This window comes from Natator depressus, chromosome 16, assembly GCF_965152275.1.
Source record: "Natator depressus isolate rNatDep1 chromosome 16, rNatDep2.hap1, whole genome shotgun sequence".
NCBI classification, from domain to species: domain Eukaryota; kingdom Metazoa; phylum Chordata; order Testudines; family Cheloniidae; genus Natator; species Natator depressus.
This window is the reverse complement of record NC_134249.1, coordinates 7,889,178-7,907,465: the sequence shown is the minus strand read 5'-3', so window position 1 is coordinate 7,907,465 and position 18,288 is coordinate 7,889,178. Positions and strand designations below refer to the sequence as shown.

Genomic DNA, 18,288 nt, shown 5'->3' with positions numbered 1-18,288 from the left:
CCGCACAATGGAAGGAGGAGAAGTTTGAGGAGAAGTCGGCAGGAGCCCATGGTAGCGTGACTGTGGGAAGCGTGCTGCAAAGGAGGGGATGGAGCTGGAGCAGTACCAAGAACGCCCTGGATCACTACACAGATATTCCTTCCCTCTGCCGAGAGCTGGAAATTTGGCAGGTCCCACTCATTCCTACCTAAGCCACTAGCTGAAAGCTAGGAAGTAAACTCTGTAACTTGAAACTTGCTGGGTTTCCTGGCCCCTATATACAGCCTATACAACTAGACTCAGAAAAGACCCGTTAGGTCCTCCACTGCATTGCCCAGCCAATGCTGGAATATTTCATAGGAGCATCTTATACTTAACATTCTCCAGGAATGCTGATCCCCTGCAGGAGCCTAAGGCCACTTGCACAGACTCCATTATTGGGGGGAAAAATCCTGATGCTCCCCTATTTTTTCCTTTTCTTAAATTCACCCCATTGCTTCTTTTGATATCCCCTTTACATCGCATTATATTAAATAATCCCTCTCCCTCCATGGCACTTCATACCCTGGGCAGACAGTACCAGGAAAACAACCCAAGGCAGACAGGCTTTCCTTGGCACTAGCAGCTTCAGAAAATGTGGTCACACCGTGCCTCAGGCCTGAGGAAGCCGCATTCTGCTTTGCCTCATTCATCACCAGTAAAACAGGCAGCTGAGTTTTGGATTCCGGACGCTGGGATGATGCGGGAAGCGCAGGGAATATCACTTGCTTTTCAGACACCAGGCAGAGCTGGTAGGCCTGCCAGAGGGAAACATGCGCTCTGACATGTAACATTAATTTGGAGCAGATTTGATAAGGGAAACACTGAGAATGAAGAGGGAGCACCCAGGCATCATTACTAAGCAGCCTCTTTGCAGATCAAAAGCCAGGAGTTATCCCTGATTCCTCAAGGGACGAGGCCCACTGAGCTCTGGGAAATATCTGACCTTATCACAGGCTCCTCAGGGTCTTATCACTCAACTTCAGCATCAGCTTACAGAGCCACCCTGCCTCCCTTAGCAAGACTTTAACAAACAGGGCACAATAGTGACAAACCTATTTGCACAACTCCTAAATGAACAAACACGTTGTGCCGACCAGGAAAAAAAACGAGAAAGCGCGGCCAAGAATTTCATCAGGAAAGTCTCCCGAGTGGGTTTTTTTTCTTTAATAAATTTAAAATTTTCATCAAAATTTCAAAGTTAAAACACCCGCAATCAGTTCCTTACAAAATAAAACCAAACCAAATCACCGACATCATCAGTTTAACCTAGAGTCAGTTCTCCATAACATCCCTTCCCCTGTTCTAAAGGAGACCGCCAACGTTACCAAATGGAGTCCCTAAAGTTAAAGGCTAACATCCATACTTCAGCAACACAGTACAAATAGTGTGACTGACAGCACTGAAGTCCATGGGTGCTGAGCATCTCTGGAAACAAATAGATCAGATCAGTTACATAGGAACTTTAGGAACCCAGGTCCGTAAGCTTTGGCCTACACTTCTGATATAAACAGCTAACCTATAATTTTGATATAAATGGCTATGTTTCTTTCCTTATTATTATTCTATTTTCCCCAAAGACCTTACCCTGAAAGCCGCATCTGAACTGCCAGTGAAGCGACCACTTACTTAAAAAACAAACAAAAAAAAAAAACAACAGAAGCAACTAATAAATTGTACGTTTGGGTTGACTAAAGAACACAGAGGGTCCAAGTGTCTAGGCCAGTGTCAAGGTGGTATTCCCAGCTGATCTCACAACCCTGCTGTTGTTTCATGCTCACTAGCTCTGGTTTACCTCTTTCGATGATGATATAGCTGCCCCATTTCTCCCTCATCTTTGGGAATCTTTCCTTTTACAGACAGACTAGAGTAGATAGGCAGGGAGCTTTATTCCTTTTAAAATAATGATCCAAATCAGGAGCCTTCTCTCTCACCTGAGCCCATTCTGCACTACCCGATTCCGGCAGTTTCGCCAACATGAGCAAGCGTGGTTACACTCAAAGATCAGAGGTGGCTCAGACATGTTGAATTCAGGCAGGAGTCGGCCATCCTGGAGAAGAGACATGAGATCAGGACTGGATTAATTGTGTATTCCTGTATTCTTTTGCAACTGGAAATAAAGCTGGAAAGCTCCAATCCAGAACTGAATTTCCCCAAAGTTTAAACCAATCTAGAGCTCATACACCGGTTCCCATCCATCTTCTAGAGTTGACTCAGATGACAACATAGATCCCTATCCAAACTTCCCCAAAGTCTGAGGGAGCTTTGCACCATTATCAGAAACAGAGGACAGGCAATAAACAAAAAAACAGTACTTTGCATGCAGTGCTATTCAGCTGCAGATCTCAAAGTGCTTTACAGAAGTGTGCATGCATCTTTAGCCACATTTTGCAACTGGCGAAGAGAGAGTCTGTGGTACAGCCTAGACTAGAACCCAGGTCTCCGGACTCTGAGGCCAGCACTCGTGTCACTGGACCCCCTTTCTTCCTATAAGAAGCCCCTCTAAGTACCCTTCAGTTACATGGAGATGAGACGGTGGCAGATAGTGCACCACATATAAGAAATTTGGACATAAATGCTCAAAGGATACAAGCAGTGAAGTCACCTCGGATTGTGAAGCCTGTTAAAGCTCAGTTAAAATGGACACCTGGCAAAAGCCAGGAGATACCAAAATTCCCAAGGGAGAAGCCTGCAGAGATTCAGGGAACGTGGGATCTTAGTGGAACCTGCCCAAGGATTAACCTCCAAGCCTCCCTGGAGGATTTAAGCATATATACACAAAACACTAGAGAAGCCACCTAACAACCCTGTACTTAAACTGCCTCCACTCAGCCTTCACAGGAGGTGGATCACAGTAAATAAAGGAAAAATAAAACATCCCTAGTCCCTTGCCCTCATTTATAAATTACAGAAACACTTAAAGACCAAACAGCTCACACTACAGTCTTCCATGGCGCTTGCATCCTGGGCACGGATTGTTAGACACTGTGTATCACGTGGGTATAATTAATGGCTCCACTGGTACAGAAGTAACGCAAGCTTCAGATTTATTGCGTCTCTTGCCATGTACACACTGAAGCCAAGATTACAGTCTTCAGTATTTTATATACTGGAATTTAGAAAATGTTAAGAAGTTTTTTAAATGAACGGTTATAATACGTGAATATCAGCCAAGCCAAACATGAAGTTCCAAGTCCTCACCTTGTCATACCAGCAGCGCATACTGAGCTGGCCACACATGCAGTTGCTGGAGGAGCAGTCATCGATGCACACACAGTACTGGAAGGGAGAAACAAGAGCAGATCCAATTCTCACACAAGTGCAACAGAAAGACCAAATTGGTTAAATGGGCTGTAAAGGCAACCGCTATCAACTTCACTGTTGATATACCCCATCCTCTCCCAAACACCAAGTATATGGGGGCCTCCCAAGTATTTAAAAAATAGGCACAATTCCCTCCCTCTCTCTCCCATCAGACAATAGCACAATCAGCTTCCTTGGTTTCACAGGACTTTTTGTTTGCTCATTTTTGTGGGTGACATTACTGAGGGGAAGCTAGATCACAGAAAGGAATTTTGCAGTTAGTTCTGACAGGGGGTGATCCCGTGTCCATTTTTCTCTCGCGCAGGAGTGAATTCCAGTGTAGCTCCAGCTCCTGTGAAAGTTCTCTCTCCGGCGCTCATGACCCAACCCACCAGCTGGTAGGGTCACTGTTCCAGTGGAAAGCAGCTGTCATGGGGAGTCAGGGTCACAGAAGGCATGGTGATTTCTCAAGTAGGTAGGGCCAGTCGACTGGAGGGCTCTGAATATCAGAGACACAAGCCTTGAACTGGATGCGAGTTCACTAGGGAGACAGTATAGCGAGTGGAGCACTGGGGCAATGTGTTCCTGGCAGCTTGTACTGCTAAGTAGACGGGCTGCTGAATTCTGTACCAATTGGAGGTTTTTCAGGGCATGTGGCTTCATCCCTGGATACAATGAGTTGCAAGAATCGAGCCTGGGAAGGCATGAATGCCTGACTGTCTCTCTAGGATATTCTACAGGGCTCATAACTATGGCACCAGAACACACAGCCTTCATGGATATTACACAGAACAACACAATCAATAGCATGGATTATTACTATTGCAAAATATTACTTTGCTCATCTACGGTTGCTGTCATCGGAGGATCTACAAACATTGACTAATTAAAGCCTCACTACACCTCAGAGGAGTGTAAGGGCTACATCAGAACCATGAAATGCAGCTATCTCCAGGGTGGGATGTCATGTGCAGTTAGCAGCAGTTTAAGAAAGGAAGGGATGAAGAATCCTACATTCAAGAGAAACAGCTGGGGGAATTTAGGGAGGCAGAGTCCAAATGCCTAAGCTGGAATTTTGCCAGCACACTGGGGTTAAACACCCCAGTTCTTACTGAAAATGCCATAAGGTTTTCAATTCTGACAAAATGGAAAGGATCGTGGGTTTTCTCTCTCATCTTAAAACTCACACATACATCATCATAGTGCCTCTGAGGCTTGACTTTCAAATTTCCATGGAACAAAATGTTTTCTCAGTTCCAAGGAGCAGTGGGAGGAATTTCCGTTCTTCTACTGCAAAAAGATCTATACCAACAAGGTGGAGGAGGCAAGTGTGTAACTGGAATACAAGCACACAATCAAGCTGCTCAACCACATTTGCTCTTATCACTGCGTCCCCCTAGAGAGACGGACGGACACACGCACAAACACCTCTTCCTATAGGAACACATCTCTGCAGTGCACACTCCAGCTGGCTCTCTGATCAGCACACAGCAACCTCTCTAACAATATTCCGTACCACGACAGGAGAGGCCCACCCAGCCACCCACGCACGTATGTACCTGGCCCATCTAACCTGCAAATGAGTGATGTTTCTATCAATGTTCATTGGGGAGGTCACACAGTTCTGAGAAACGTATTTGTAGTTGGTGGGGCAAGGCTCGCTGTCCACTGAATTGATGCATGGAATTGGGATCCTCTCGTAACCCCGGGCAATGTCTCTGTCACAGCAGGGGAAAGATAGGGAAGAAAACAATTGCTTTATGCAACAAAGATACCATCCTCCACTCCCCAAAACAATCTGGTGATTACAAAATCAACAAGTGCAGCTTGAGCGGCATCCCGAGCAGAATTTGATCTCTGAATATTTAAGGTTGAAAGGAACTCGGTTTCATTCTGAATCCGTTTTTCCAACTGGACGTATAAATTATTATTACTTCCTGTTGGATCATTCCATATGGATGATACATTCATAAATACCAGCCCTGATTCAGCACAAGCTTAAAAGCTAAGTGCCTTCCCAAATCAGGGCCTCATCCTCAACCTAGAGAGCTTGCACTTGACAGTCACTACAGAGGCTAGCTGGACCCTCACCTGCTCACCGTCTTCTCTATCTGGGCAGGTTTGTCAGTAGATGATTCTCGGATTGTCTTGTTCATCTGCAGAGCCACCCAGACCTGAGAGTTGAGGCTCGAGCACTGGAGTGGAGTCTCACCTTCCTTGTTCTTCAAGCTGACATCCGAGCCGTGGGAGAGAAAGAGGCTGCAAAACAGCAACAACAATAGATAACCCACCCAGAAAGAACTTACCAGAGGCGGAGGAGTCAAATGGCATTCTGCAGCCACTGCTTAAGGTCGCATTAGCAGGACCACTCTCTCGAGAATGATGAACCAGAACAGGTTCCACCAGTATAGAAAGCAACCACCTCGATTCCCTTTTTACAAAGCTGGTTCATTGAACAACACTTTCTAAAGGTGGGGGTTAATTTGGAAGCTGGGTAGAGCAACAGATTGGCACATCAGCCGGCCAATTCTAGAGTGCTGCGTCTAAATCCCGCCTTACATCAGGCACAAAAAGGGAGTTTGCTCATAACCAGCCTAGTTACAAATGGACACGAAACTAGGGGCCTCGGCACCACTGAAGTCCAATTGAAGCCATATTTTGAGGACATAAATGGAACTTTAAAAAGGGGCAGAGGCCTTGAGCTAGTTCTTTGTACAGGGGTGAATTTCACCCTCTAGACGGAGCTCTCGCTCACTAACTGGGATTGCTGCATGCATTGTAACACAGGGAAAGCATTCAGGACCTCCAATTGACTGCTCTGCAAATGGAGTGGCCCTGCATCCCATGTCCCTATAAATGGTGCTAGGAACCGTCACAAGCTCCACTCGCATGCTTACAAAAACTCAGCCTGCTTCTCCACTGCCTTGTGCTTTGCGTAGTCATTTACAGCCGTGCATGTGCTACTGAATCAGGTCACTAGGGCCCGGTTCTCATTTACTCAAAGGCCCCTTTACACCACTCTGGCAGTGAAAAGGAGCCTTACAGTGGATGCAATTTTAATTTGTGTCATATACGGCCCCTTTCCACTGCCAGAGTGGCGCAAAGGGGTCTTGGTGTTAATGAGGATCAGCCCCATGTTTTCCTCCTCCACTTTGCTCGGGTGCAAAGCAATGCAGAATCAGGCTCTTCATCCTATTTTGTTTCGTGTTCAAAGGCAAAGGCATTTCATAGCACTCCTTCACTTGCAAGCCAGTGTCCAAATGAGAAGTGAACAAAGTAACAAAGGAAAGCGGGGGTGGCAGGAGCCGTACTTACACAACACACTCATAGCGGTTCTCTCTGGCTGCGATGTGCAGTGGCGAGTCTCCATGAATATTTACTGCATGTAAATCGCACTTAGCAGCCAGCAATATCTCCGCTATGTCAACACAGCCAGAAAAAGCTGCCCAGTGCAAACAAATATTCTCCTCCTGGAGGGGAAAACACAGGAGAGGCTGTTTAGTGCACTAAGATCCCACCACTTTGGGACTCCACTGTCCTTAGCTCTGCAGCTATGGCATTTAACACATGGCCGGCCTTCTCCTTTATTGGATTCTCTCTCACTCAGAGAACACAACCCTGCAACAGGCAGGCAGGGAGTTCTCAGCACAGCCGCCTCCATGCTCACTGGAGATGGCGAGGCTACAGCTAAACTCCTGCATTGCTCTCTTCGTCTGTACAGACGAGTCATTTGTCTCTAAACCACAGAACGATCTGGATCGATCCACAGGGAGATATGACAGATGCAAACGAGCCCCAGGGAAGGGCTAGGAGCCTAACCATCCAAACCAGACCTGTAGCAAAACTAGACCATCTCCTGACTCTACAATATCAAAGACAGCGAGCCCAGGGGGAACAAGCAGAGCACAAGCTGTAGGGTACAAAGGTCTGAAAAGCAAGACGCCAGGCACAGGGAGAGCAAACTGATTTCAGGCATCTCTTAAATGCACCATGTACCAGTCTCTCACTAGAGCACTAGAAAGAAGGGAACTCTAATCTTGCTGATTTAGATGTTTTAAGTGATGATCCTATTACTATGTAATTTGTAGTACACCTTGGAATCCTTCAGCATGACAAGCACAAGAAAGGCTGATTGTGACGACATAATAGTGATGATGATTATAACAGGGGGTCTTTCACAGATGGCAAAAAAATGCATACATAAGTCTCTGCAACTTAATCTCTATTAAAGGAAAGATCTGAGTTACAAACAGATGCCTGAGGGTGGGGGGAACATTTTTGACATGGCTTCTGCTCCCCTGCAGCCAATCCCAAGTATCATTCTGAAGATTAATTTAATCCAGCGAGGATACCACTCCACACACTGCGAATCAGGCGACAGAGAGAACAGCGCAATTTACAGCTCCTACCATTCTTATTCACGGTGATTAAAATCAATGGGGCTATTCGAGGAGTAAGGTGCTACTCAGTGTGAGGAACGATGGCAGGAGCTGGCCCTTAATGACCTACAATGAGTAGATGCTGGAACTCTGGACAAATTAATGGGGATCTCATACGTGTGTGATGGATGGCATGATTGGATTTGTACTGTCAGATTAATGTGCGATCCAAGGGATTGGTAGCTGGCAGCTTTTGTGATGGATCAGACATGAAACCGTTTTGTTCAGAACCAGTATTATGGCCATGAAGTCAACTGCAACAATCTGGAAAGCCCCCACCCACCTCTGACTCTTGCTCTTTTTCTTTGTCAGAGTAGGACCTGCCTGGAAAGTACTCGGTTACCCAAGAAATAGAGGCTCCTAAAGAGGAAGGGCTTTTGGGCCAGGGAAGACAGCTACTAGTGAACAGTCTGAGCCATTCTGAGCGCAGTGAGTTACATGCACCTCTATCTATCCCTGACAGCATCTGGAAGACACAGAGAGAAACACTGGGGGAGACCAAGAGGAACTAGCTTCTTACATCCACTGGACTCACAGGAGTTTCTCAGAGGCAGAGTGGGAAAATGGGAAAGATGTTGCAATCAATCAATAAAAGGAGCGGTGGCAGATCTGACCCATCTCCTAGATGGAGGACTGGACACTGCCTTCTCCCTCCTCCCCAATCATCCCCGCCCATGCTCCCTAATCACTGCCCCATGTTTTATCTTTCCCATCAGAGAACGTGGTTTCGGGTGACCGGCCCTCCCTCAGGCAAGCAGTCCCATCTGCAACTTCTCACATAAGGAAGCGTTTGCAGAATTAGGCTCTGAAGGCCTGATCCTCAGAGGTGCTTAGCACCTGCAGCTCCGATTACCTTCACTTGGAGCGAGAGCTGCTCAGCACTTCTGCAAGTCAAGTCTCCAGAGTGGAAGATCTCTGGGGCGGGCCCCACCCTGCGGTACTCTGTGCGGGCCCCACCCTGCGGACATGACTGGGCACAGACACGATGGACGTGATTTTTAAATACTGTCGTGGGAAATACTTGAGAGTTGAAGGTTAGCAGACTGTCCTGCAAGGACCTACCTAAACTGTAAGCGATGCGGCTGCTCACGCCGCAAATTCTCACCAGCTACTTCCTCCCATGTCAGACTGGCTATCAAACCCACTGCTCCCTACCGTGCTTTCCGAGGGGCTTGGCGTTTCTGGTTTGGGGAGCTCTTAAATAAAGATAGTCATTTATGTACTAAAAACCCCAACTCCGGTAAGTCTTACGTTGTCTCGAATATTAATGTCCGACCCCTTGGAGAGCAATAGCTTCACCAGCTCAACGTGCTTGTATTCGGTGGCCCAGATCATAGGCGTCCAGCCTCCGTCGTCCTGGGGAGGGGAGAGGAGAGCATGAGACACACACAGTGTGGACAAAGCAGCGCCTGCCTTGATTTCCACTGGATCCGTGGGCTGCAGCCGCGTCAGGCGGCACCTCTCAAAGGAAGCTACTGACCCACTTTGTCTCACGCCACCACATGAATTTAAATGGTTGTGGAGAAAACCCCGTTGTCATTCCCGCACAGCATAGTGTGGTTCAAACCCATCCGCCCCACTCCTGCATCCAGGCGTCGCACCACAGACTGCAAAAGGGTCTCCGGGGGTGGGGGAGAAAGGGCCCATCTGTGCAGATAAGATTGTAGCATCAGAGCCCAAACCTGCATCTGAATTGGGTTGACTGCCAAGACCCCAGGGGAGCTGCCAGTCATTTATATAGGGCCCAATGAGCAGCCCAGAACGGGCCTGGAAGAAGGCTGGGGAAGGCAGTGTTGCCGCACTCCTTATGGCTGGATGTCCTATTGAAAATGGCTTAGCTGCCGGCTGCCCCCCACCCTTTCCAGGAGAGCTCAAACGGGCCCCAGCTCAGCTTCCTCTCTGGTCTCATTGCTGGGAGGTGGGGTTGTGGGACGTGCTCGCAGGGGCAGATTGAGGCTCTATTAATGGACCCTTGAGATAAAGGCCCCAGGACAAGCAGAGGCCTGGAGGAAGCAGGGAATCGAAAGCAGAGTTGCAGGCAGAACAGAGCACAGCTGACTGCTGGCAAGTGGGCTGGGCTGCCCGATGTGTGTGGAAGGGAGGCAGAGAAGGAGGGTCTCTCTGTGGTGGCCCTGAAGGCTGGAAAGGGAGGATCGGATTATTCATGGATGATGGCCCCATTAGCTAAGCACGTTTGCTTCTCCAGACCGGCCCAGCAGTGTCTGAGTAACCATGCGGAGCGCTGCTGAGACTGCAGAGACAGACTGCGGTTCCTGAGCTGCGGAAAGCACCTCGCAGAAGGGCCTTACCTGGCAGTTGACGTCCATCTGCCCGTTGGAGAGAAGGTATTGAACTACTTCGTAATGCCCTTTCTTGGCAGCCAAGTGCAGACACGTGGAGCCCTCAGCATCCTGAGCAACAGAATCATAGAACAACTCAAGGAAAATCATCTCCCACCCTCCCCAGCGTCGGACATTGTTGGTGTCACAACAGCCGCACTGGGGTATGTCAGAAAGAGACAGGCTAGTGGTCAGAGCACAGGCCTGGGAGAGCCCCCTGGCCCCTCCTGCTGTGGATGTCAGGAGAGAGGAATGGCAGCCACAGCCAGCCCTCCCACCCCCCCAGTAGGGTGTTAAACGAAGCCCTGACAAGCCAGCACTAGGGAGCACAGGTAGGGGCTGGGAGGAAGAGAAAGGCCTTGGATGAAAAGGCTCCCCTGAGAGCTTTGCAGAGATTGCAGAGCTGGCTGTCTGCAGCTCCCCCGTCCCTCTGCTGACGGTGGCTTTCTTCCCCCCACCCTCTCCCATAGAGCTGTCCCCTATTGCTCCCCCACTGGAGCCAGAGGGGCAGGAAGTGTGGGGGAGAATTCTCTCCATTACATAGGCAGAGCTTCAGCACAGGCTGCGACAGCAGGGCATCCCCCCGGGAGAGACAGTCTCAACCAGAAACTTAAGGCTTTGCCGACACTTGGGTTTTTGTATCCCCAGTTGCTAGCCCAATGCAGCTGCTCTGTACAAGCCACTTCTCCCACCAGTGCAGTATGTCCACACAGGGGGCTTGCCCCGGCACCTCTACACTGGAACCACACCACAGGGCACCCCGCCCCCCCCCCCCAGAGACAAGGCCTGAAAGAGGGTCTGGAAACGCTGAGGAGAAACTCAGATAAAGTTTTGAAAGCAAAACCCCCTTTGGGGTCTTTTGAGTACAGGGTCTTCTACAGGACGGAAAGGCTGAAGTGTAAGTGATGGTGGGAGGGGAGAGGCCCACAGCATAAAATCAGAAACCAGATGTGCTCTGGAGAACCCAAACTTTTACCTCACACAAACTTAATCCAGAGCAAGCCCCAAGGGGCTGAAAATAAATGAAAAACCAAAAGCAACCATCCCTCCCCCAATTTGAACCACATCATCCCTTCCACATTAAACCCACAAAAACCAACACACTTCAACATAGGAGCACCTCTTTGGCCCACAAGAGTGAGGACACCCTCCCAAACAGGTATCCAATTCAGAGAGCACAGGTGCCTCACAGACAATGCCTGGAGGGGGAGCGATTTAATTGGATGGGGATGTTTAACTGGATTGGATGTTGTGAAGGCCAAGACTATAACAGGGTTCAAAAAAGAACTAGATACATTCATGGAGGAGAGGTCCATCAAGGGCTATTAGCCAGGATGGGCAGGGATGGCATCCCTAGCCTCTGTTTGTCAGAAACTGGAAATGGGCGACAGGGGATGGATCACTTGAGGATTACCTGTTCATTCCCTCTGGGACACCTGGCACTGACCACTGTCGGAAGACAGGATACTGGGCTAGATGGACCTTTGGTCTGACCCAGTATGGCCATTCTTATGGGGGAGGTGAGGTTTTAGACAGTTTACATTGTGAAACTCCTCAGGGCAAAGAGGATGTTTTTACTCTCTCTAAATTGTCCCACAAGCCCCTATACACAAGTGTCCATGAGCACAGTGTTAATAATCATTGGTGCATCTTACTTCTGACAGGTTCCGCACATACAAAGAACAGGGATTGCACAAAGTTCACTGCAACCTTGACATAAGTGAAAAGCATGCTGGGAATCTGGTTCACAGTCAGCATAGGCACAAAAGGCTTGTAGCTATGTATGACACTGGCTAACAGCGGCACCTTCCTGCTAAGATTAACAAGAGGTAACTGTAGTCTCTCAATACACCTGTGTGAGAGCAGGCACAGTTAATATTAAACTCCCACTGACTTCAATGGGACCAGGATGTCCCTCTGACAGGAACAGCAGCAGTTCGCAGGGGGACCCAGGAATGCCCTTGGTCATTAGTTGCCCCTTTCTTGCTTGACAATCCCTCTCTCTCAGCGAGGGGAGGGCAGAGAAGCAGCAGCTAGCATTTCTGTCTCTCTGCAAAAGAACCCCAGTTGATGTAGGAAGGCTGCTATTTTCAAACATGACTAATATTGTACAGGAAACTAATTAAGGCAATAAACTTCAGGAATTATTGAATTTCAATAACGATCCCAGGTTGTAACAGTTCTAATTTACTTTTGCTGGTTAGGATAAGGGCTTTTTTTTTCCCTTTACCTTTATTAAAAAAATCTCTTTGCACTGTGCCATTATTAAAATCACATGACAGGCATTTGGCAATTGCTTGGGGATGCCCCTGCCTCCAGCTAGTTTGAACCTGCACGTGCCCCCACACATTGGAGAAAGTTGCCAGGGAAATTGTCAAAGGCCCAATGACAGACTGCATTTGGCCTCTTGTAGCCTGCAAGCAGGATAATCCCACAGACACAGGCCAGCTCCTCAGTGGGCAAAGCATCATCACCATACTGCTCCGTTCCTTAGCAATATCCCAGGCAGCGAGCTGAAGTGAGCAGGTGGTAACTATATGAAGTTTGTGGCAAGCAGGGCTCCTGCCCTCCAAATGGCATCTGATTTACGACACTAATAATCCATCCATGTATTTTACAAGAGGATTGAAACAAGCAGAGCATGTTACGGGCAACTAGCCAGCCATGCTTTTATTGTATTTGTTTAAATTAAAGGGCTGTATTTTAAAGACAGCCTCTGATTTTGCCACTGCAGTTTTGTGCTTGCAAACTGCTACACAATCAGGTACTTGGACAGCTAAATTCTCTCTCTTTCCCCTTCAATTGATTTGTAGGCACCTAATTAGAGGCCTGTTTAAAAAACTGCCCCAAAAAGCCTAGTGCTGAGTTAATGGAGCACAAAACCAGAGGTTAAAGATCAGAACTCTCTTTGTGCCCATGAAATTCAGAACCAACTATTATTGCTACTCATTATTTTTATTACAGTACCATCCAGAGGCCCCAAACATGGAGCAGATCCCCATCGTACACTTAGGTAGTAAAAGACAGTCCTTGCCCCAAAGAGCTTGCAATCTAGGTGTTAAATAATTTTAAAAAATTATTACCACCAGCCAGCCCTAACCCAAATGATACAGGCCCAATTCCCCTCTAGCTGGGAACTTGCATCCAGACTCAAACCCTTCAAGAAAGGGAAGGAAAGCCTGACAATCCATTCAAGAGGAAACAAGGAATCAGTGGCTACCTTGGGATCTACCAATGCTCCAGCCTTGATAAGGTACTTCACAGCATCCAGATGGTTATTCTCCGCTGCCTCCATCAGCGGGGTCCTCTGGTCCTCCGAGCAGGTGTCTATGTTCGCACCAGCCTGTTAAATGGCCAAGGCAAACACAAGAGCCATTAAAACAGCTACTGTTTAACAACGGAAGGGTGTGGGAATACAGATTGAGAGAATGATTCACCCACATAAAGAAAAGTGATGGGGAAGAGGGAGAGTCAAAACTGATCTCTTTCCGAGAATCACATTATTTGCTCTCTTCCATATTCAGTAACTGGGAGCACAAAGGAATGCACATCTGGAGTTAGATGGTCACTGTTATTACCTCATTCTGTGCCGCTGTAGAATTCATAGTGGGTCTCTGATCATCTGTACGATGCCTCAAAAATCTCTATATCCTCTAAATCCAAAGAGCAGTTCTCTATTCCCAAGGGCCCACCAACTCCATGGGGATGAGGAAACAAACAGTTGTCCCCTCCCTATCACCACAAGCTGTTCTGGAACGACCTAGTCACCAATAGCAAGGATAGGGTTTTCCAAAGCACTCACCATTGGGACGCCCGCTCCCACTTAAGTCAACAGTAAAATTTCCATTGACTTCCATGATAGCGGAATTAGGCCAATGCGGAGTTGCTTGGGAAAATCCTACCTTTATTTGTTATCAGAATGCTACTGTGCACTGCATTTGGCCAATTTATTCCCTATGTTTTGCCCAATAACACACAAACTGCTTCAAAACAAGCAAAAAAAACAAACAAACCCAAACTCTGCCATTCAGAGGCAGGCACAATCCTGTGATGATGATGTTGTTGTTGTTAAGAGAAGACCTATCTACAGCAGTAACAGGCTGACTCAGATTCACCTATGCACGTAAAGGGGGCCGATTGCTTCCAGCTGCCCTTCAACAGACCCCTTTGATTTTATTGCTTTTAAAGATCTAAAACGCCCAATTCACACTGTGGAAGGGGTGTTTCAGGTTAGGGGAGCAGGGGATGTTACTGCCCCAGTACTGTGTTGTCGCAACAGCCTTGCAATAGGAAACGCATGAGATGCTGGACTTGTCCCCACGCTCCATCCTCCTGACATGGTCATCCCTTTGACAGAATTATGCTTCTAACAGATTTTATTCCTGTGATTCATTGCAAGGCCTTACTCACACAAGTACTTCCACTGACTTCAAACAGGACAACTCGCCTGGACAAAAGGAGCAGGGTTAAGGTGCATATTTTCAACAGTCATCACTGATTTTGCATGCTTCTATTTTTGGGTGCTCAACTTGAGACACCTTCCAGGAGCTGCATTTTCAGAGCACAGGAGGCTCAGCACTTTCTGCAAAGCAAGCCCCTTCTAAGTCTCTCAAAGTGGGCACCCAAAACCACCAGTCACTTTGAAAACATGGGCCTGTTCCTTGTGCTTTACCGTCGTGCAAGTTTAAAAAGCCCATTCTTTTAAAACCATTCATTTAAGAGGGGTCCAATACAAAACATTTTTTGTACTCCGGTTCTTCGCGTTAACCAGGTGTCTCCCTTTATACAAACTTAGTAGTGTCCAAATCTCACCAGCTCACACTCAACAGACCAGAAGAAGAATGCACTATTATTTACAGTGCCTTTGATTTGCAATGGAAGCACTGAGCCTACATTCAGGTGAGGGGAGGGGCGGACGGACAGGAAATCCTGAGATTTAAGGGGTTATAGTGGAAGGGAAAGGCTCAGTAGGTTAATTCCCAAATATTTTTCAGCCATGGGGGATAGGAGGACATGGCATGGAGAGAAGCCTCTTGATTTGAAGAATATAAATGGAGATGAACCTGAATCAGCATGTGGCAGATGTCCACGTGCCCGGACTCTGCAGCAGCGTGGAGAGGGGTTCTCTTATTCTGGTGCTCCATTTTGAAGTTGGGGTCAATCCCGTCCACTGAAAAACAAACAGAGACTCTTCCAGCTGGGATACAGAGATCAGCAGAACCACCACCAGCGAACTGCCACCAATCTCATTTGGAATCTTAAATTAAATTGTTGTTACATCATTGCTACCACCAAGTGCTAAACCAATGAAACCCAAGAGTGACTATTTTTGTAGACCAGGCAGTTCTCAGATGTGATGTGAACTACCTTTTAACACAGAGACGGTCTCATGGATGCCTCTCTTCCCATTTGCTATCCTGCATGCCACCTCCCCTCTCATTCACAATTCTCTAACATCCCGATGGCTGCTACACCAATTGTTGACATGGAGAAGTAACAGAAATAATTTAATCTATCTGTAGCTTCTCTTACAATCATAATAATAATAATACCACCATCACCTAACTCTTTATAGTGCTTTTCATCAGTAGATCTCAAAGCACTTCATGGTCTCTAACATATTTATCTTCTGTAAGGTAGGGCAGTGCTATTATCCCCACTTTACAGATGGGAAACTGAGGCACAGAGCAACCAAGTGCCTTGCCCAAGGTCACAAAAGAAGTCTGTGGCAGAGCAGAGAATTGAGCCCAGGTTTCCCAAGTACCAGGATAGTACTTTAACCACTGCAGACAGGGAGAAGCCCTGTGACCAGCTTGCTCTCTTTGGACCACCAGCAAGTCCTTGATGGATCACTAGCACTCCTCTTCTGCCTCTGTAAACACTGGGCTCCACTGAAGTCAATAAAGCTACTCCAGTTAACACCAGGTGAAGATCTGGCCCAGCTGTGCAGAAACTGACAGATGATGATGATGGCCAGGCAATGATGGCTGGGCACGACAATATGGTATGTAGGATGAAGTCGTAGTTAAACAAAATACCAGAATCGATTTTCACTACTACCAAGGACTCAGGCAACGCAGTCGATATTTGCCAAAAGGACAAAGGTGTTTGTGAAAAGAAAAGACTGAAAGTATTTGCAAACATGTATTGCAAAACACTGGAGAGGAGCTAAAATGATCAACAGAAAAAATTACTCAACAGTGTCCTGCAACCAAAACAAAAAGAGCAAATATTCCCATGTGATCAGTGATAAAAGCAACATCAGAATCTCAAAATTATCCTCCAGTTGAAGTTTATTAAGCACTCTAATAATAAAGCTTTGTACACTGAGAATCTTTCATTCTCTGCAAACTCACTGAGGGTCCTAAATTTAAAACACCTTCCATACCGCTTGTAAACACACCCCCCACACTCATTTTGAGGTTAGGCAAATTTTGCCAGTTTGGAAAATTACATGGAGGGTGTTTGCGGGCAGTTAAGGATGGGCATCTGTATAAAACTTTGTCCATATTCAGATGCAAGTTGGCAGTGGGTCCACATATGAGAGAGAGAGAGGAGAAACAACTGTCAATGATAACTTATTGGCAAAACTGATTTTAGCTTCCAACACCCTCCCACGTGGGCCAACAGGGAATGCAAAGTAGGGAACTGGACTGTGGCAACTGACTTGCACAAGCTGGAGTACTGCCAAACTAGCAACCTTCTGGGAAGGATCCACTTACCCAACATAAGCAGGACCTTCTGCAGTTCCCCTTGCCTGGCAGAGAAGTACAGCTGCTTCGGATGGAACCGTAACTTCTTCGGTCTGTAGCAGAGAGGAAATAGGCTTATTATTTACTCTTAAAGAAAAGTCCCAAGAGCTCTGTCCTCTCCTCACTGCCATCGGTTCATGCCAGAAGTCTGTTCCTAAGGAATATCAGGAAGTATCAGGTGCATCTGCTCTCCTTGAAGGGCACCTTTCTACCACTCTCTACCAACCCTCTTCAGACATACCATGGACAGCCCTATCCCCGAGCCCACTAGACAGAGCCCTTGGGTTCACCCAGTGGATGTGCCTCACTGAAGGCAAGAGAATGCAACTACGGCAAGCGCTTGGCTTTTTACCACACCCACTCGAGCACCGTGTGACCAGCATCACATGGCTGTGTGCACAGAGCGAGGCGTTAGAGGCAGGAAGCAGCATTTCCTCCCCTCGACTCCTTCAGTAATACCTTTCGTGTAAACGTTCCACTGGGTTCAGCTGCTCAACAGACCTCTATCAGGGCTGCTAAACAGCAGCTGTTACCTTGTTCTTGGAGGACTCCAGGTTTCCCGGAATGTCAAGTAGGCAGAAGGCTTCAAGGAGCCAGACAGAGGGAGCTCCTGATTTTGGGGTTCACTCTTGTCGGTGTGCTAAGAGTGTGAATGGGGATCCCTGGTAGGTCAACCTTGGTAGTACGGTCTGTGGGAAGGCAGACTAATCCCCACTAGCAAATCCATCAGCATGATGGATGCAGCAGAAGCTGTGCTGCAGAACCCACAATCCTCAGTGGAGAATGACCCATCTGAATAGAAACACTCCCTGTTCAAGTGGGCCTCAAAGCCCAAACAGACTAAATCCTGGTTTGTTCCAGCCCAATGAACCTGGGGGGCACTGGAGAGCCTTGGAGGCCAGTTCTTACTTTTCTGAATCCAGGGCAATCAAAGCACTTTCCAAGGTTTCTTTAACTGGTCCCTGAGGCAGGCCAGTGGCAGGCTTCACAAAAACAGAAGACCCAGCCAAATCAAACCCCTCAGCAGCCGAACTTTCTGGCTTGTCTTCCTCAGACAACTGTGTTCCAATGCCACTGAAGTGAGAGAGAGAGAGAGAGAGAGAGAGATAGCCAAACATAAGCACTGAACCCAGACAAGAGCACATATGTCTTATGCCAAATAAGGAAAGAAAACGAGTTTTAAATGCAAATGGCTTAAACAATTTTGAAAAGTGGCCTCTTGGCCAGAACTCCCCTCGGACCAGAAGCAGCGTTACCCTCTCATTAGAGTAGATGTGCTCTAAGAAACATATCTGGGGATACAGCTACAACTGCAGCATGGGGCAGAGAGCACTGTACTTTCTCAGCAGACTGCTGGGACAAGGCGGCAAGTGACAAAGATCATTAGCACATGCTCAGATAAACCTCAAGATTTAGAATCTCTCTTAAGCACTGCTC

The 18,288-nt window shown here is 47.4% G+C and overlaps 1 protein-coding gene across 12 annotated transcripts in view; it reads right to left on the bottom strand.

Moving 5' to 3' along the window:
* The window catches only part of EHMT1 (euchromatic histone lysine methyltransferase 1), a 170,200-nt gene that overhangs the window by 21,806 nt on the left and 130,106 nt on the right, over positions 1-18,288 (bottom strand). For all 12 annotated transcript variants that reach the window (XM_074973874.1, XM_074973872.1, XM_074973873.1 and 9 more), the window contains 11 exons: positions 17,761-17,925; positions 16,822-16,904; positions 15,163-15,269; positions 13,320-13,442; positions 10,070-10,171; positions 9,012-9,116; positions 6,637-6,791; positions 5,413-5,580; positions 4,895-5,039; positions 3,220-3,297; positions 1,953-2,068 (listed from right to left, as the gene is read on the bottom strand). In XM_074973874.1, the coding sequence (XP_074829975.1) occupies positions 1,953-2,068; positions 3,220-3,297; positions 4,895-5,039; positions 5,413-5,580; positions 6,637-6,791; positions 9,012-9,116; positions 10,070-10,171; positions 13,320-13,442; positions 15,163-15,269; positions 16,822-16,904; positions 17,761-17,925 (1,347 nt within the window). The remainder of the gene's footprint in view (positions 1-1,952; positions 2,069-3,219; positions 3,298-4,894; positions 5,040-5,412; positions 5,581-6,636; positions 6,792-9,011; positions 9,117-10,069; positions 10,172-13,319; positions 13,443-15,162; positions 15,270-16,821; positions 16,905-17,760; positions 17,926-18,288) is intronic.